The sequence below is a fragment of the Mesoplodon mirus genome (assembly GCF_964341445.2).
Source record: "Mesoplodon mirus genome assembly, chromosome: X".
In the NCBI taxonomy this organism is placed as follows: domain Eukaryota; kingdom Metazoa; phylum Chordata; class Mammalia; order Artiodactyla; family Ziphiidae; genus Mesoplodon; species Mesoplodon mirus.
In genome coordinates this window covers 92,319,056-92,340,239 of record NC_138981.1, presented here as the reverse complement: position 1 = coordinate 92,340,239, position 21,184 = coordinate 92,319,056, and the positions used below count along the sequence as shown (strand labels likewise).

The 21,184-nt window shown below is 37.1% G+C and overlaps 1 protein-coding gene across 4 annotated transcripts in view; it reads left to right on the top strand.

The window, feature by feature from the left end:
- The window catches only part of NUP62CL (nucleoporin 62 C-terminal like), a 69,672-nt gene that overhangs the window by 41,923 nt on the left and 6,565 nt on the right, over positions 1-21,184 (top strand). For all 4 annotated transcript variants that reach the window (XM_082608942.1, XM_082608943.1, XM_082608945.1 and 1 more), the window contains 2 exons: positions 1,446-1,557; positions 5,077-5,143. In XM_082608942.1, the coding sequence (XP_082465068.1) occupies positions 1,446-1,557; positions 5,077-5,143 (179 nt within the window). The remainder of the gene's footprint in view (positions 1-1,445; positions 1,558-5,076; positions 5,144-21,184) is intronic.

Here is a 21,184-nt window from a genome sequence, read left to right as displayed (position 1 = left end):
ACATGACCACTTATATAAAGTTTTTATATTTGTCCAATTTGTTCTTAAATCAGAAATACCAATTTTATATATGTGGTGTCATGATATTGTGGAATATTTATGATCTCCTATTTATACTGACTCTTTTAAACCTAATGTTCCTTCAGTTGCTTCAGTGATAAATCCATTTCCTATTTTAAAGGCAATTAGTTAATCTGGGGGCAAACTGCATGGCTTTTACACGTTGAATGATATTGTCAATGTCTTGGGTTGGATATATTTTATTTGTGTGTGATTCAGTCTTTACCTTTGGTCAATATATTGCCAATGTTCCCACAGTAACTTTATCTCTTTGGACCTGAGATTTGTTAATCAGGCCAAATTATAAAATGCTGTTAGGAGAGCTTGTATGAATGGCTACATAAACTAGATTGAGGTTAAATCTGACTCATTTTATCAATGGCTTATTAGTGAGTCAAGACTGAGCTTATTTTTTAAAACCTTGCAAGTTAGCTTTTTTGTAGGTGCATTAAATGCGGTAAGTACAGCTAATCTGTATGGACCCTAGTTCTGTTTCTGCTTTTGTATTTCAGCCTTTGTGAATATTTCTTTCCTTTGCATTGACTATTCTATGCATTCTTTCATTTTGGGGGGGAAACATAGATTTACATTTTCAGCCATGAGATCCTAACTGTAGGTCGAAGAAATAATTGAAACATTAGGTTCTTTCCAATTGCTTTTAGGTTGTCAGATTTACATTGTGTTGGAATCTTTACTAGAATCTTCAACAATCTAGGCAACCAATTACCTATAAATACTTTGGGACAGAAAAGGAGTAGATGGTTATCAATAAATCTAATTGAATTATTTAATATTTATAGATGTTAAGATTGAAAAATCCTCTGGTCACTTTAATTCTTATAAACATATTCATTGACTAGGCTAAGAGTGTGTGTGTGTGTGTGTGTGTGTGTGCATGCACAAATAGTTGGTGTGTTAATCTTGAGAATTCAGCCAACTAATCAATTTGTTGTGAACTTGGCAGATTTATCTGCCTTTGATTATTGTGAATCTCATTTCTTAAAATACCTTTTGTTGGATGATGGAGTATATTTGTATAAGGTTTTAGTTTGAAAATTTATGTATTCAAAATTGTTGAAGACATCTCAGCATTTACTAAATATTGCCAAACACCAAATAACTTCTCACATATCTAAGTGACCTATGGGTTTATCCTGATACCTAAAAAGAGGGTAAATAGGTGACTGTAAAAATGACAAGATGGATAAAAGCCTTCACCTATGGAATCTTTTTAGAATATGGTCATGAATGCTACATCCATTGAAATGAGAAGGTAGGGGAACTGGGGCAAATCCAGTTGGTGGTATCATTCTTTGTATGTCAGTAACAGTGCATAGTGGAGAAAACATTTCTGGTTAATCCCTTTATTTTAACTACCTTTTCAGTTACAAGTTAGCAGAAGATGTAGAAGCTCAGCTGAAACGAACGGCCCAAGATCTCAAGGACATTATTGAGTACCTGAATACATTTGGAAGTCCTGCTGACACTACTGACCCGGTGTGTTAACTGCTTTATCTATTTAGGCAACCAGAATTTAGTATGAAATTAGCATTCTGTGGTTCCTTTAGTTAGTTACCTTCTCCTGTCCACTGTAGTGCTCCTTACCTGCCTCCAGAGATATGAAGCTTTTGGGTGTAGTTAGTGGGGCAGGAAATATTTAGGAGCAGAAAAGGTTGTGAGTTTTGTGTGGTTATTCCCAGGAGGGTAAAAAAAATTGCTGTTCTCCCAAAATTTTCAGGGTTTTCTCTCTGTTCTTCCTATAAGTATGTCCTTGTTCTTATTTTTCTGTTCACTTACTCGTTAGCTAGTTTATTCTTCCTTTTACATATTAATCTATATATTCATATAACTGTAAGTGTGTGTATATATACATATATATGTATGTATACACATGTTTGAGTCTGTTAGGTATATCCAGGCAATCCTTAACTTATAATTAGGATATATCTCAAAAGTTTGATAAGTCAACTACAAGATTTAAAAATATATTTTTCCATAGATATTTGTTAAGTATGCTTATTAGGTTTCCACCTGCCTTGTGGAATCCTAGTTAACTCATAACGTAAATTTATTGTGACATGAGAAAATACAGCCGAGGCTCCAATTAGAGAGTTGAGATTTTTGAGTTAATTTGGAGGTGAGGAAGGACTGGTTTATTTTCCTTTTTCTATACTCTAATTAAAGAGCTTATTTCCTCAACCTTTCCCTATTGTTTTAGCTGCTAAATGGAGTCCTCCTTTTCCCCTCTCCCACCCCATGGCAGTGACGATAAGAGGAATCTCCCATTGTGGGAGCTTCCATTGTACTTTCTATCAGTTGATTATAATTAGGAGTGGAGCCAGGTGCTGGATAGGCGAGGATGAATTAGTAGTAAGTAGTAATTATTCTTTAGTGAGCTCTTTGTCAATTATACATAGACAGTTCTTTATCTATATACATATTACTAGCTTTTTTAATTAGAAAGAGAGCATGGTATAGTTGAGAAAGCACTAGAATTTTATTCAAGTCACTTAATCTCTCTGGGTCTTGGCTCCTTTTGCAGAATGTCAAGGGTGGACTAAATGATCTTGAAGTCTCCAGCTATAAAAATTGTGCCATTCCCTACTTTGGGTGAATCTAAAATTGAATAATTACAAATATAAATTAGTCTGGGATTATACATGCTACCATCTTCCTGTGTTCACGCAGATGCAGGAGTTGACAATATAGGTTTTCTTTTTAGTGAAAGATTAGATCACCATTGTGATTCTAAAATACAAACTTGTTTTGTTGTCATAGAACTTTGATGCATAGATAAATACATGCATACTTAGACATGAAGCAGAGCTGATGTCTAATCTCTCTGTGTTGAATTAATATAAAATGAGTGTTCTGAACAGAGTAAGTAAAAGGAGACTGTAATCCCATCCTTATCCTTTTTCTCTGCTTAGCCTTGGATTGTTTTATTTTATTTTAGTAGTGGGGAGTAAATGATTTGAGTATTTTGGGTTTTTTTTACTGGCAAGGGTGATTGAGATGTTTAAGATGAGTGAATTAAAGGATAATTGCTTCTTGATAGCAGGACAAAAGAAGCAAGAGATCAGCAACAATTCATCTCTTTTCTCAGATAGCATAAATCATTGGAGAGGAAGCAGAGAAAACATTTGTTGAACAATATTATTCTTGTAGATAATTAAGTGTAACCAGATCAACAGAGCTTTGTTATTGTGGACCATACACCAGGGTAGAAAAATAGCAAGTATGTTCAACAGTATTCATGATGATGAGACTTACCTGTTTATTTTCACCATTTTTGAGGGGAGATAGGAAAGACCACCTAATATCTAAAATTTTTATTAAGCAAGTTCATATTATGGTATATGATATTCAGCCTCATATTTTTATAAAAATTCATTGTTCCTACTACAAATTATATTTCTGTTTGTTATATTAAGATACACTAAATTTGCTGTTTTTATTACATACTGTTTAAGTGTGGTAACATTTTCATTTCTTCTTGTTTTCAGTATTATCCTGGACTTTGCCAGAGTATTTGTCAAAAGTGTTCTAACATTTTTAAAAGGATTAGTATTGTTGTTACAAAGTTAAAGCATATGCTTATTCCATGTATTAAGCTCGGGAAATATGGAAATCTGTAAAGAAAAGTAAAACACCTGTGTTACCAGTACTATGCTAATATATTAGTGTATTTCTTCCAAGTATTTTTGCTATGCTGGTAAAAATACTTATTTTCTTTTAAATAGCTTCGGAAACATACCTATATAAAGTTTTGGATTCTGTCTTCATTTAATATTCTTTCATAGTATTTTCCCAAAATTTTAACCATTCTTTGAAAATATGGTTTTAATGCCTCTATAATATTTCATTAGAGATGACTTTACCATAATATATTTAATCATTTTTTATTGATGGAGATATTGTTTCAGATTTTTACCACTGTGAAATTAACCTGTAATGACCAGTTGTATGTTTAGGTTTCATTATTTCCTCTGGATAGATTCCTAGAAGTAGAATATACTGAGTTAAAAGGTACGAATGTTTTAAGACTTTGGTATATATTGCAAAAATTTACATTTTGAAGGGTTGGGTCAATTTATATTACCATAGGTTGTATATGAATGTACCTATTTCCCCCCCACACTTGACAACTGAGTATTAACATTTATTAAAAATTGCTATTTGAAAATCTTGCCACTGTGCCAACAAGGATGGACCTTGAGGGCATTATGCAAAGTAAAATAAGTCAGATAGAGAAAGACACATACCATATGATCTCACTTACATATGGAATTTGAGAACAAAAACTAAAACTAAACCAAGCTCATAGATACACAGAACAGATTGGTGGTTGCCAGCGGCTGGAGGTAGGTGGTAGACAAAATGGGTGAAGGGGGTCAAAAAGTACAAACTTCTAGTTATAAAATAAATAAGTCATGGTGGCTATAGTTAATAATAATACTGTATTATATATTTGAAAATTGATAAAAAGAATAGATTGGAAAAGTCCTCATCACAAAAAAAAAATTTTTTTTTAACTGTATGGTGGATGTTAACTAGACTTAATGTGGTGATCATTTCACAATATATATGAATATCAAATCATTACTGTATACACCTGAAACTAATACAATGTTACATATGTCAGTTATACCTCAATAAAAAAGTTGATTTTGTTGACAGAAGGTAATATTTTTTAAAATATTATATGAATTTCTTATCCTGTCAAATGTCTCTTAATGTTCTTTACTTATTTTTGTACTATAGAAGTCAGTTTTTTATTGAATTGTAGAAATTGAATTCTTGACAGTTACAAAATAGATTGAACTAATTTATAGATGTAATGAGCATTACAAATATAAAATAGCAAAAAAAACATGCAATTAATATTTAGCACATTCTCAGTCAATTTCTTACCAGAAGAAATGAAAATAACTTCCTAATTTCAATTTTTTATGTTTATTTTTTATTTACGATATCAGAAAAATCATAATCTAAAAATCCTGTGTGTGTTTTTAGCTCCAGCAGATCTGCAAAATTCTGAATGCTCATATGGACTTTCTACAATGGATTCATCAGACTTCAGGTGGGAGTTTATTTGTACCCCAAGTTATCTGTAAGTAGAAAATGTGATACAAGTCAGGTTTTGTGCACCATGACCACACTCAAATAAGAGCTCAGTTGTAGGGGTATTATTTAACACATGGTATGTCTATATTAATTCTGAAGAACCGTAATTGCTTATTTTTATAAAATGAAACACAGGAAGGATAAACTAGAAACTGATGAAAATAGGGGATGTTTAGGAATGAGTTGGAGGAGATAGGGATAGAAACAGTACTTCTGTGAGTATACATTTTTATACATTTTTTGACTTCTGGACCATATAAAGATTTAAATACTCAAAAATTTAAATTAAGCCAAAAATAATGGGAAGAAAGACAAATGCTAAAATTGAATACAAAATGAAAACAAATAAACCTGTGTAACTAATCTATAACATAAATGTGCAGCTCAGATAACTTTTGTACATAGTGTTCTTGATGATGCATCCTTGCTAGGATGTAAACTTAATGATAAAAAGAACTGCAAAGAAATCTTAAGCTATCTTAATAAGTTTATCGTTAGTTTCAGAATTATACTATGTATTATATATGCATGTGGTATAATAATATTACTACCATTATATATATTATAGTAGAAAGCAAATGCACGAGTATATTGATAATAGAAACCAAGATTTTCATTGAAAGATAAAAGAGATATATTTTTCTTCCTTTCATATTTTTATTATAAATTTGAATTGCGAACATCAGTATGAATTCCTATTTCCTTTTTCTGTACGTGGAAGGGGCCAAGAAGCAATGACACACCCTGATAGCAGTGAGCACATCTAACACCTAGATCTTGGTTTCTAAATACCATTACTATTAAAAAGGAACCTTGGAGAAATATCTGATCTCAAGTCTCAGGGAGGGAAAGTACAGGGTGAGTTTGGCACTTTTCATGCCAGAAAACAAAGATTGTTCAACGACTTATGAGGTTATATCAGGATACAAGATTGTGCTTTAATGGGCTTCTACTGGCCAAATCAGGTTTCAACATCAAAAAGAATAATGACAGTGATGGATTATAACACATTGAGGGAGAAAAAACTCATGAGTCCACAGTGATACTCCAAAAAAAAAGAGAGAGAGAGAGAGAGAGAGAGAGAGAGAGAGAGAGAGAGAGAGAGAAATGGAAGGTACAGGGAAAAGTCTTTATAGAAGCATGACAGCTAATAATTGTAGAAGGAATGATAGGATTAGGGAACCACCATTAGAAACACTTTCAACAGAATACATTTATTAAGCTTTCCCTGATCTTGAGTACTCGGCCTCATTTATAAAATGTTTCAACTGTCAGTCATTTCTTGGCAGAAAAAATATACTAGCAGGAAATGAACCAAATATAAATTGCAAGTTACTGAATTATTATTATTATTTTTTTTTGCTTTTTTTTTAAAGGATTTTTTTAATTTTTTGCTTTATAACAAATTTAATCAGTTATACATATACATATGTTTCCATATCCCCTCCCTTTTGCGTCTCCCTCCCATCCTCCCTATCCCACCCCTCCAGGCGGTCACAAAGCACCGAGCTGATCTCCCTGTGCTATGCGGCTGCTTCCCACTAGCTATCTACCTTATATTTGGTAGTGTATATATGTCCATGCCGCTCTTTCACTTTGTCACAGCTTACCCTTCCCCCTCCCCATATCCTCAAGTCCATTCTCTAGTAGGTCTGTGTCTTTATTCCTGTCTTACCCCTATGTTCTTCATGACATTTTTCTTTCTTAAATTCCATATATATGTGTTAGCATACGGTATTTGTCTTTCTCTTTCTGACTTACTTCACTCTGTATGACAGACTCTAGGTCCATCCACCTCATTACAAATAGCTCAATTTCATTTCTTTTTATGGCTGAGTAATATTCCATTGTATATATGTGCCACATCTTCTTTATCCATTCATCCGATGATGGACACTTAGGTTGTTTCCATCTCCGGGCTATTGTAAATAGGGCTGCTATGAACATTTTGGTACATGTCTCTTTTTGAATTATGGTTTTCTCAGGGTATATTCCTAGTAGTGGGATTGCTGGGTCATATGGTAGTTCTATTTGTAGTTTTTTAAGGAACCTCCATACCGTTCTCCATAGCGGCTGTACCAATTCACATTCCCACCAGCAGTGCAAGAGTGTTCCCTTTTTTCCACACCCTCTCCAGCATTTATTGTTTCTAGATTTTTTGATGATGGCCATTCTGACTGGTGTGAGATGATATCTCATCGTGGTTTTGATTTGCATTTCTCTAATGAGTAAAGATGTTGAGCATCCTTTCATGTGTTTGTTGGCAGTCTGTATATCTTCTGTGGAGAAATGTCTATTTAGGTCTTGTGCCCATTTTTGGATTGGGTTGTTTGTCTTTTTGTTATTGAGCTGCATGAGCTACTTATAAATTTTGGAGATTAATCCTTTGTCAGTTGCTTCATTGGCAAATATTTTCTCCCATTCTGAGGGTTGTCTTTTGGTCTTGTTTATGGTTTCCTTTGCTGTGCAAAAGCTTTGAAGTTTCATTAGGTCCCATGTGTTTATTTTTGTCTTTATTTCCATTTCTCTAGGAGGTGGGTCAAAAAGGATCTTGCTGTGATTTATGTCATAGAGTGTTCTGCCTATGTTTTCCTCTAAGAGTTTGATAGTGTCTGGCCTTACATTTAGGTCTTTAATCCATTTTGAGCTTATTTTTGTGTATGGTGTTAGGGAGTGATCTAATTTCATACTTTTACATGTCCCTATCCAGTTTTCCCAGCACCACTTATTGAAGAGACTGTCCTTTCTCCACTGTGCATTCCTGCCTCCTTTATCAAAGATAAGGTGACCATATGTCCGTGCGTTTAACTCTGGGCTTTCTATCCTGTTCCATTGATCTATCTTTCTGTTTTTGTGCCAGTACCATACTGTCTTGATTACTGCAGCTTTGTAGTATAGTCTGAAGTCAGGGAGCCTGATTCCTCCAGCTCCATTTTTCGTTCTCAATTTGTTGTTCATTTTAAATATATGGAGCTACTTCTTTTAGAGGAGGGAGGTAGGACTGAAGGGTAGGCGTGTTTTGTTTCTTCATATACCAAACCTTGTCATGTCTGTTAATATTTATCAAACATCAAAAGGGATGGGCAGTGGAAAATCTTATGCAGGTCGTTATTTGAAAGTTCCTTGAGTATTTTCATGGTGTCCCCAAACTTCATGACTGAAATATATTTCATCCATAATCATTGCAGTCTCCTATGGGTTAGAACCCCATAATTATTTAGTAGCTGCTCACAACATTTAGACTGCTATTTATGGCAGAAGGAGAAGAATCTTCAGAGTAACTAAAAATGCCATAAGGAATTTTGTGATATTTCTACAATATAGTTCTATTAGCAGTGGTCTGTGAACACCTTTTTAATTTTTGGCATAAAACATACTTAGTCATCTAGCGTGACTCTACTAACTTGCATAAAACACCTTCAGGATCATTTTAGAGAAGCAACTTTTTGTGATATGTCATAATCATACTTCATTTTTATTTTTACCCAGTGTTAATATTTATTGTTTGAGGGATTATTTTAAATTAGATTTTTCAGGGCTGGGCATGTTATCTTTTTTTTTTTTTTGCGGTACGCGGGCCTCTCCCTGTTGTGGCCTCTCCCGTTGTGGAGCACAGGCTCCGGACGCGCAGGCTCAGTGGCCATGGCTCACGGGCCCAGACGCTCCGCGGCATGCGGGATCCTCCCGGACTGGGGCACGAACCCGTGTCCCCTGCATCGGCAGGCGGACACCCAACCACTGTGCCACCAGGGAAGCCCTGTTGTTATCTCTTTTTTTTTAATTGAGGTATATTTGACATATAGCATTATATTAGTTTCAGGTGCACAGCATAATTCAATATTTGTATACATTGCCAAACCATCACCACAATAAGTCTAGTCAACATCTATCACCTTACATAGATAGAAAAAAAATTGTTTTTCTTGCAGTGAGAACTTTTAAGATCTACTCTCTTGGCAACCTTCAAATATGCAATACAGTATTATTAGCTATAGTTACCATGCTGTATTTTTTAAGAAGCTTTGGTCCAGATAAGAAATGTTTTAATTTTTTTTATTAATTACTTTCAGCCCTCTTATATCTGAAGAGTATCTAATGCCGAGATGACAAAAGATGCCTTTGAATTCCAATCAAAGTGTCTTCTTCCTAGTTCATCTTCTAGAATAGAATCTGATTTACTGATTGAGCTGGTATCTTTTACCTCTTCTTTTTCTGAAATTCTTTGGGAAATCTTGGTGACATTGGTTGATCGATGAGGTCATCTCTTATGTTCTGGAGTATAATGTTCCACTTTAGATACTTGAGAGGCAAATGCTCTTGATCTGTCAGAAATGTGGCAGCAACACAAAGACTCACTTTAAAGGTCTGTTAAGCTCAACAGAGACAGGTACTTAACTTGCTTCTTCCCATTGCAGTTAACTGAAAGGTATTTTATTTCTTTCCATTGTTTAATGAGCTACCTGCTCATCTCTGCTCCTCTTTACAGACAAAATAGATTTATTGTCACACCACTGTTCCTTAATTCTAAAGAATTTCTTGTAGGTTAGATTAGGATACTGAGATTAAAAATGATCAAGTCTTCAGCTTCTGTTAAGGAAGAGTGCATGATGCTTAACATTCTCAGAGCTCCTCTTCCCAAACTTCCTTTCTATATGTAAATCCAGATTTGAAATACACTCGATACATCTGCAAAATTAGATTTCTCACTAATCCTCCTTATGTACATTTTGTGCCCAAGTGAATTTCCTCAAGCTGGAGAGTCTCCCCAGATGAATTATATGTAACATGATTTAAATCACTCCCAAACAGCAGAATTTATATTGTTTGTGAGATATACAGATTTTTCTCCAAAGCAATTTTCTTCCTGTTAGTGACTAAAAACTATAAATACACTGAAGCCTTGCTATAACGCAGTTTTGGGGCCCACGCTCTATGGCTACCTCATAGATAAAGTGGCCTGATAGTATTTCACCAGTGAAATCTCCCCAGTTGGGATTCAGATAGACCTGTCTTATTTTGAGCACTTCAGTGTTTGAAGGGACGACAAACAGTGTTATGCTGTGGTGCCAGATAGTACTTTTTATTTAAAATCTTCCCAGCATTTGACAAACACATGCACTGTAACAGAAAAAGTGCTCTTAGATGGGAGTCTGAAGGTATGAGTCCTAGTGTCAATTTTCATTAGTTTTGGCCTTTGGGAAGCCACTGAACCTTCTTGAGTTTTTAGTTATTCTCTTCATCCTAGGATATTGTGGGAATCAAATAAGGTAATATGCATAGGCATTTTGAAAACTCAAGTGCTGTATAATGGAAAGTGTTATTTTATTTTATTTTATATATATATATATATATATATATATATATATATATATATATATATTTAAATGATGCAGGCCTCCCACCACCGCAGCCTCTCCCACCACGGAGCACAGACCCCAGACGCGCCGGCCCAGCAGCCATGGCCCGCAGGCCCAGCAGCCATGGCCCACGGGCCCAGCCGCTCCGCAGCACGTGGGATCCTCCCAGACCGGGGCACGAACCCGGGTCCCCCGCATCGGCAGGCAAACTCTCAACCACTGCGCCACCAGGGAAGCCCGAAAGTGTTATTTTAGATACAAGTCAAAACCAGAGAGTAGTGACTCTCAATACAAAGCACCTACTATATGCCAAGGTGCTGTGTTCATCTGCGTAGGAGGTGTAAACATCAATGGCATACACCTCTGCCTCGAAAAGGTTCAAAGTGCATGTGTAGGGAGCAGTAAAGAAAGAGAAACCTATCTTTAGTTGATTCCCTAGAAGAGCTAGAATTTGAAATGAGACTTGAACAGTAAGTAACATTTCAACAGGATGACTGTCTGATAACGACTTCAAATGCAATAATTCTACTGTCTTGTCCCCCTCCTGCCCGTGCCTTCAAGAACTCACGATACCTCCACAATCTTTTATTTTTATTCCTTTCCTTTAAATGTATTTTTTTATTAATTTTGTGTGAAGGGTAGTGCTATATACAAGCAGAGTGTCTTGTCATTACCAACTTTTTCTTTTAACATCTTTATTGGTGTAAAATTGCTTTACAATGTTGTGTTAGTTTCTGCTGTATAACAAAGTGAATCAGCTATGTGTATACATATATCCCCATATCTCCTCCCTATTGCATCTCCCTCCGACCCTCCTTATCCCACCCCTCTAGGTAGCCACAAAGCACCGAGCTGATCTCCCTGTGCTGTGTGGCTGCTTCCCACTAGCTACCTATTTTACATTTGGCAGTGTATATATATCCATGCCACTCTCTCACTTCGTCGCAGCTTACCCTTCCTCCTCCCCATGTCCTCATGTCCATTCTCTACGTCTGCGTCTTTATTCCTGTCCTGCCCCTAGGTTCATCAGAACCATTTTTTTTTTTTAGATTCCATATATATGTGTTGGCATACAGTATTTGTTTTTCTCTTTCTGACTTACTTCACTCTGTATGACAGACTCTAGGTCCATCCACCTCACTACAAATAACTCAATTTCATTTCTTTTTATGACTGAGTAATATAATATTCCATTGTATATATGTGCCACATCTTTATCCATTCATCTGTTGATGGACACTTAGGTTGCTTCCATGTCCTGGCTATTGTAAATAGTTCTGCAATGAACATTGGAGTGCATGACTCTTTTTAAATTATGGTTTTCTCAAGGTATATGCCCAGTAGTGGGATTGCTGGGTCATATGATAGTTCTATTTTTAGTTTTCTAAGGAACCTCTATACTGTTCTCCATAGTGGCTGTATCAATTTACATTCCCACCAACAGTGCAAGAGGGTTCCCTTTTCTCCACACCCTCTCCAGCATTTATTGTTGGTAGATTTTTTTGATGATGGCCATTCTGACTGGTGTGTGGTGATACCTCATTGTAGTTTTTTTTTTTAACATCTTTATTGGAGTATAATTGCTTTACAATTGTGTGTTAGTTTCTGATTTATAGCAAAGTGAATCAGTTATACATATACATATGTTCCCATATCTCTTCCCTCTTGCATCTCCCTCCCTCCCACCCTCCCTATCCCACCCCTCTAGGTGGTCACAAAGCACCGAGCTGATCTCCCTGTACAATGCGGCTGCTTCCCACTAGCTATCTATTTTACGTTTGGTAGTGTATATATGTCCATGCCACTCTCTCACTTTGTCACAGCTTACCCTTCCCCCTCCCCATATCCTCAAGTCCATGCTCTAGTAGGTCTGTGTCTTTATTCCCGTCTTGCCCCTAGGTACTTCAGGACAGAAAGCATTTTAAATACTTATACATGAAAAAGATAATCTCCTAATCCCTCTTTAAAATTTAGTAAACCTATAAAATTTGTAGGGACACTCCTTTAAATGAAATATTTTTTTCACTTCTAGTTATACAATGGCTATCATAGAAGCAGTAACCTTATTCCATTTAATTAAAACTGGTGACCCTTTATCAATTACACACAGCTGTCCCTGAGACTCTATTGGGATTAATATTAGTTTGGAATCAGTAGCATTATAATAAAATCCCCGAGAACAGGGATTATGCATTAAATTTTATGCTAGACCTTTTGCTAACTAAATTAGTGCTAAAACGTAAGTGATAAAGTTAATTGTGAAGTGTGCAAAATTTGCTTTCTTCTCCTCTTTATTTGGAACTTTAATTCCCATCCCTAGGCCTTCAGCTAGGATTTGTTTTGCAGTACTTTTTCTCTCTGTAGTATTTTAGATGCACCAATAAGATGTTAGTTACCAAATGCTAATCTTCCTGTCTCAGTAAATGCTATTTTGGATGCAAGTAACAAAATCCTACTGAAATTATGTAGGCAAAATGAAGAGAGTTGATTTTATGGTTATAGAAGTATCTCGCTGGAACTAAAGAAGCCCAAATCCATCAGGAGATAATGTCTCCATTTTTCCCCGCTCTGGGGCTACCCGAGCTCCCATTTTTGCCTCTCTGCTCCATTATCATCTATATGCAGAGTAGTTTTCTCCACTTTTCTGTACATAGGTAGGACTGTGACTAACTAATGGCCCCTGAGTTTATTTATCCCCATTTCTAGGAACCAGCAAAGACTATAATTTCTGGGTCCAGTTTGCTTAGTTGCCTTAGTATCCAAATCAGCGATAGCCAGGGGGTAAGGTGACATAGCAGACATCTGGCCCAGAGCTTCCTATATTTATTTGAACACAGAACACTACCCACCCCCAGTCCCTGGCTCTGGGTGAGGGTATTGTGGGGCATACCTGTTTATATCCTTCAAAAGATAATTCCTCAAGATAGCAGTTTGGGATGTTCTGATCTAACTTACTTCTTTAATTTTAGGGAGAGGCAAACATAGACCCAAAGAGATAAAATAATTTGCTTAAATTATCAAGATAATGGCAGAGTAGGGATTATGAGTAATGATTATTATTCAGTAATTAGTCAGTATGACTAGGGCTGAGTAATTTGACATGTTATACCTTCAATCCAACCTTGATACCAAGAAAAAGTATAATGGCTACCTGGGCCAAAAGTGAAGGTTGAAAGTTGACTATTTCCTTCCCCCCTCCTCAGCTAGTTTACAAGTTAAGGCTTTTTATCACAAGCAAGGCTATACTAGTGTCCTAAGGTTGCCATCACAGTTTCCACAAACTTGGTGGCTTAAAGCAACAGAAACTTATTTTCTCACAGTTCTGGAAGCCAGAAGTTGGAAATCAAGGTGTCCGTAAGGCAGTGCCCCCTCTGAAGGCTCTAGGGGCAAAGCCTCCCTTGCCTCTTCCAGCTTCTGGTGGCTCCAGGTGTTCTTTGGCTTGTGGCCACCCAACTCCAATCTCTGCTTCAGTTGTTACATGGCCTTCTCCTCTGTGTCTTCTGTTTCTTTTAAGGATGCTTATCATTGGCTTTAGGACCCACCAAAGATAATCCATAGATCCTTAACTTAATTACATCTGCAAAGACCCTTTATCCAAATAAGCTCACATTCACAGGTTGCAGGGGTGAGGATATGAACATATCTCTTGGGGGCCACCATTCAAACCACTACAAAGACCTTATAAGGTACCATATGGTACTTAAAAACATCAAGAGGGTGGCAAAAGGGAAGGGATGAAAGGGTAATTATTTGGTATTTTCCTTCTCAAAAATAAAGGATGCAGAATGGAGGAAGAAAATGTAGTAGAATTTCAAGAAAATACAGTATCCTATTTTCCAGGATATAAAATTTACATTCCTAGGTATTTACTAACTCATTAATTAATCTAACATTTGGGCCATGTTTTTCAACCTATCACACAAGTATGGTGCTGTTTTTTGTTTGTAAAAAAATTTTCCTGACAGAAAAATTGTTTGATAGTATGAGAGACAATTCGCATCGTATGAATTTTGCTACACCATCATAAAAAATCATTCTTTGAAAGGGCTTCATCAATTTTCCCCTGGTGCTTCTCAATCCTTTGGTATTTAAATCACTCCTTTTGGAAGAAACTATTGTGTCCTAGAGACACCAGTGTTAAACTAAAAATGAAGTTAGTGCAGGCTAACATTTTTAGAGGTCAGTTCATTAGTGAATTTTTTTTTTCTTTTTTTTTTTTTTTTTTGCGGTACGCGGGCCTCTCACTGTTGTGGCCTCTCCCGTTGCGGAGCACAGGCTCCGGACGCTCAGGCTCAGCGGCCATGGCTCACGGGCCCAGCTGCTCTGCGGCATGTGGGATCTTCCCGGACCGGGGCACGAACCCGCGTCCCCTGCATCGGCAGGCGGACTCTCAACCACTGCGCCACCAGGGAAGCCCCATTAGTGAATATTTTTATCTTATAACGGCTCTTGCTTTTCTCCACAAACTTGTATCTATAGAGATTGAATATTCTGATAAAAGAACTTCTATTAACAAATGAGAATGTGTCAAACAAGTAAAGGGAACAGTAATTGCTCTGTTTGCTCTGGGGTGGAGTCGACTTCAGCTGGGGCAGATGAAGGGGGCATGATACTGTTTACAGTTACTTATACCTCACACTTTTTTTTTTTTTTTTTTTTTTTTTTTTTTTTTTTGCCGTACGCGGGCCTCTCACTGCTGTGGCCTCTCCCGCCGCGGACCACAGGCTCCGGACGTGCAGGCCCAGCCCACGGCCCACGGACCCAGCCGCTCCGCCGCACGTGGGATCCTCCCGGACCGGGGCACGAACCCGCATCCCCTGCATCGGCAGGCGGACTCCCAACCAATGCACCACCAGGGAAGCCTAGTACCTCACACTTTTTATTTTTTAAATTAGTTTCTGCTTTATAACAAAGTGAATCAGTTATACATATACATCTGTTCCCATATCCCTTCCCCCTTGTGTCTCCCTCCCTCCCACCCTCCCCATCCCACCCCTCCAGGCAGTCACAAAGCACAGAGCTGATCTCCCTGTGCTATGCGGCTGCTTCCCACTAGCTATCTACCTTACGTTTGGTAGTGTATATATGTCCATGCCACTCTTTCGCTTTGTCACAGCTTACCCTTCCGCCTCCCCATATCCTCAAGTCCATTCTCAAGTAGGTCTGTGTCTTCATTCCTGTTTTACCCCTAGGTTCTTCATGACATTTTTTTTTAATTCCATATATATGTGTTAGCATACGGTATTTGTCTTTCTCTTTCTGACTTACTTCACTCTGTATGACAGACTCTAGGTCTATCCTCCTCATTACAAATAGCGCAGTTTCATTTTTTTTTATGGCTGAGTAATATTCCATTGTATATATGTGCCACATCTTCTTTATCCATTCATCCGATGATGGACACTTAGGTTGTTTCCCTCTCTGGGCTATTGTGAATAGAGCTGCTATGAACATTTTGGTACATGAGTCTTTTTGAATTATGGTTTTCTCAGGGTATATGCCTAGTAGTGGGATTACTGGGTCATATGGTAGTTCTATTTGTAGTTTTTTAAGGAACCTCCATACTGTTCTCCATAGTGACTGTATCAATTTACATTCCCACCAACAGTGCAAGAGGGTTCCCTTTTCTCCACACCCTCTCCAGCATTTATTGTTGGTAGATTTTTTTTGATGATGGCCATTCTGACTGGTGTGTGGTGATACCTCATTGTAGTTTTGATTTGCATTTCTCTAATGATTAGTACTGTTGAGCATCCTTTCAAGTGTTTGTTACAATCTGTGTATCTTCTTTGGAGAAATGTCTATTTAGATCTTCTGCCCATCTTGTGGTTGGGTTGTTTGTTTTTTTTTTTTTTGATATTGAGCTGCATGAGCTGCTTGTACATTTTGGAGATTAATCCTTTGTCAGTTGCTTCATTTGCAAATATTTTCTCCCATTCTGAGGGTTGTCTTTTGGTCTTGTTTATGGTTTCCTTTGCCGTGCAAAAGCTTTGAAGTTTCATTAGGTCCCATTTGTTTATTTTTGTTTTTATTTCCATTTCTCTAGGAGGTGGGTCCAAAAGGATCTCGCTGTGATTTATGTCAAAGAGTGTTCCTCCTGTTTTCCTCTAAGAGTTTTATAGTGTCTGGCCTTACATTTATGTCTTTAATCCATTTTGACTTTATTTTTGTGTATGGTGTGAGGAAGTGTTCTAAATTCATTCTTTTACATGTAGCTGTCCAGTTTTCCCAGCACCACTTATTGAACGGGCTGTCTTTTCTCCATTGTATATTCTTGCTTCCTTTATCAAAAATAAGGTGACCATAGGTGTGTGGGCTTATCTCTGGGCTTTCTATCCTGTCCCATTGATCTATGTTTCTGTTTCTGTGCCAGTACCATACTGTCTTGATTACTGTAGCTTTGTAGTATAGTCTGAAATCTGGGAGCCTGATTCCTACAGCTCTGTTTTACTTTCTCAAGATTGCTTTGGTTATTCGGGGTCTTCTGTGTTTCCTTACAAATTGTAAAATTTTTTGTTCTAGTTTTGTGAAAAATGCCAGTGGTAGTTTGATAGGGATTGCATTGAATCTGTAGATTGCTTTGGGTGGTATAGTCATTTTCACAATTCTAGTTTTTCCAATCCAAGAACATGGTATATCTCTCCATCTGTTTGTATCATTTTAAATTTCTTTCGTCAGTGTCTTATAGTTTTCTGCATCCAGGTCTTTTGTCTCCTTAGGTAGGTTTATTCCTAGGTATTTTATTCTTCTGGTTGCAATGGTAAATGGGAGTGTTTCCTTAATTTCTCTTTCAGATTTTTCATCATTAGTGTATAGGAATACAAGAGATTTCTGTGCATTTACTTTGTATCCTGCTACTTTACCAAATTCATTGATTAGCTCTAGTAGTTTTCTGGTAGCGTCTTTAAGATTCTCTCTATATAGTATCATGTCATCTGCAAAGAGTGACAGTTTTACTTCTTTTCCAATTTGGATTCCTTTTATTTCTTTTTCTTCCCTGATTGCTGTGGCTAAAACTTCCAAAACTATGTTGAATAAGAGTGGTGAGAGTGGACAACCTTGTCTTGTTCCTGATCTTAGTGGAAATAATTTCAGTTTTTCACCACTGAGAACGATGTTGGCTGTGGGTTTGTCATATATGGCCTTTATTATGTTGAGATAAGTTCCCTCTATGCCTACTTTCTGGAGAGATTTTATCATGAATGGGTGTTGAATTTTGTTCAGAAGCTTTTTCTGCATCTATAGAGATTATCATATGGTTTTTACCCTTCAGTTTGTTAATATGGTGTATCACATTGATTGACTTGCATATATTGAAGAATCCTTGCATTCCTGGGATAAATCCCACTTCATCATGGTGTATGATCCTTTTAATGTGCTGCTGGATTCTGTTTGCTAGTATTTTGTTGAGGATTTTTGCATCTGTGTTCATCAGTGATATTGGCCTGTAGTTTTCTTTCTTTGTGACATCTTTGTCTGGTTTTGGTATCAGGGTGATGGTGGCCTCGTAGATTGTGTTTGGGAGTGTTCCTTCCTCTGGTATATTTTGGAAGAATTTGAGAAGGATAGGTGTTAACTCTTCTAAATATTTGATAGAATTCACCTGTGAAGGCCTCTGATCCTGGGCTTTTGTTTGATGGAAGGTTTTTAATCACAGTTTCAATTTCAGTGCTTGTGATTGGTCTATTCATATTTTCTATTTCTTCCTGATTCAGTCTTGGCAGGTTGTGCATTTCTAAGAATTTGTCCATTTCTTCCAGGTTGCCCATTTTACTGGCAAAGAGTTGCTTGTAGTAATCTCTCATGGTCCTTTGTATTTCTGCAGTGTCAGTTGTTACTTCTCCTTTTTCATTTCTAATTCTACTGATTTGAGTCTTCTCCCTTCTTTTCTTGATGAATCTGGCTAATTACTTATCAATTTTGTTTATCTTCTCAGAGAACCAGCTTTAATTTTATTGATCTTTGCTATTGTTTCCTTCATTTCTTTTTCATTTATTTCTGATCTGATCTTTATGGTTTCTTTCCTTCTGCTAACTTCGGGTTTTTTTTTTTTTCGTTCTTCTCTCTCTAATTGCTTTAGATGTAAGGTTAGATTGTTTATTTGAGATGTTTCTTGTTTCTTGAGGTAGGATTGTATTGCTATAAACTTCCCTCTTAGAACTGCTTTTACTGCATACCATAGATTGTGTGTCGTCATGTTTTCATTGTCATTTGTTTCTAGGTAGTTTTTGATTTCCTCTTTGATTTCTTCAATGATCTCTTGGCCATTTAGTAGCTTATTGTTTGGCCTCCATGGGTTTGTATTTTTTACATTTTTTTCCCTGTAATTGATATTTAGTCTCATAGCATTGTGGTCAGAACAATGCTTGATACGATTTCAATTTTCTGAAATTTTCTAAGGCGTGATTTGTGACCCAAGATATGTTCTATTCTGGAGAATGTTCCATGAGCACTTTAGAAGAAAGTATATTCTGTTGTTTTGGGATCGCATGTGCTATAAATATCAATTAAGTATATCCTGTTTAATGTATCATTTAAAGTTTGTGTTTCCTTATTTATTTTCATTTTGGTTGATTTGTCCATTGGTGAAAGTGGGGTGTTAAAGTCCCCTACAATTATTGTGTTACTGTTGATTTCCCCTTTTATGGCTGTTAGCATTTGCCTTATATATTGAGGTGCTCCTATGCTGGGTGCATAAATATTTACAACTGTTCTATCTTCTTCTTGGATTGATCCTTTGATCATTATGTAGTGTCCTTCTTTATCTCTTGTAATAGTCTTTATTTTAAAGTCTATTTTGTCTGATATGAGAATTGCTACCCCAGCTTTCTTTTGATTTCCATTTGCATGGAACATCTCTTTCCATCCCCTCACTTTCAGTCTGTATGTGTCCCTAAGTCTGAAGTGGGTCTCTTGTAGGCAGTATATATATTGGTGTTGCTGTTGTATCCATTCAGCCAGTCTATGTCTTTTGGTTGGAGCATTTAGTCCATTTACTTTTAAGGTAATTATCAATATGTATGTTCCTATTACCACTTCTCAATTGTTTTGGGTTTGTTATTGTAGGTCTTTTCCTTCTCTTGTGTTTCCTGGCTAGAGAAGCTCCTTTAGCATTTGTTGTAAAGCTGGTTTGGTGGTGCTGAATTCTCTTAGCTTTTGCTTGTCTGTAAAGGTTTTAATTTCTCCATCGAATCTGAATGAGATCCTTGCTGGGTAGAGTAATCTTGCTTGCGGGTTTTTCCCTTTCATCACTTCAAATATGTCCTGCCGCTCCCTTCTGGCTTGCAGAGTTTCTGCTTAGCTGTTAACCTTAGGGGGATTCCCTTGTATGTTATTTGTTGCTTTTCCCTTGCTGCTTTTAATATTTTTTCTTTGTATTTAATTTTTGATGGTTTGAATAATATGTGTCTTGGTGTGTTTCTCCTTGGATTTATCCTGTATGGGACTCTCTGCACTTCCTGGACTTGACTGACTATTTCCTTTGCCATATTAAGGAAGTTTTCAACTATAATCTCTTCAAATACTTTCTGAGACCCTTTCTTTTTCTCTTCTTCTTCTGGGACCCCTATAATTCAAATGTTCGTGCATTTAATGTTGTCCCAGAGGTCTCAGAGAGTACCTTCAATTATTTTTCATTCTTTTTTCTTTATTCTGCTCTGCTGTAGTTATTTCCACTCTTTTTCTTCCTGGTCATGTATCTGTTCTTCTGCCTCAGTTATTCTGCTATTGATTCCTTCTAGAGAATTTTTAATTTCATTTATTGTGTTGTTCATCCTTGTTTGTTTGCTCTTTAGTTATTCTAGGTCCTTGTTAAATGTTTCTTATGTTTTCTCCATTCTATTTACAAGATTTTGGATCATCTTTACTGTCATTACTCTGAATTCTTTTTCAGGTAGACTGCCTATTTCCTCTTCATTTGTTTGGTCTGGTGAGTTTTTACCTTGCTCCCTCATCTGCTGCATATTTCTCTGTTTTCTCATTTTGCTTATCTTTCTGTGGTTGGGGTCTCCTTTTCTCAAGGTGCATATTTCCTGCTGTTTTCGGTGTCTGCCCCCAGTGGGTAAGGTTGTTTCAGTGGGTTGTGTAGGCTTCCTGGTGGAGGGGACTGGTGCCTGTGTTCTGGTGGATGACGCTGTATCTGGTCTTTCTGGTGGACAGGGATGCGTCCAGTGGTGTGTTTTAGGGTGTCTGTGAACTTAGTATGATTTTAGGCAGCCTCTCTGCTAATGGGTGGGGCTGTGTTCCTCTCTTGCTAGTTGTTTGGCATGGGGTGTCCAGCACTGGAGCTTGCTGGCTGTTGGGTGGAGCTGGGTCTTAGCATTGAAGCGGAGTTCTCTGGGAGAGCTCTTGCTGATTGATATTATGTGGGGCCAGGAGGTCTCTGATGGTCCAGTATCCTGAACTCGGCTCTCCCACCTCATAGGCTCAGGCCTGACACCAGGCCAGAGCACCAAGACCCTGTCAGCCACATGGCCAGGTACATGGGAATTTTCTTGCCTTTTGGGAAGTCCGAGGTCTTCTCCCAATGTTCAGTAGGTGTTCTGTAGGCGTTGTTCCACATGTAGATGTATTTTTGATGTATTTGTGGGGAGGAAGGTGATCTCCATGTCTTACTCTTCCATCATCTTGAAGGTCTCCCC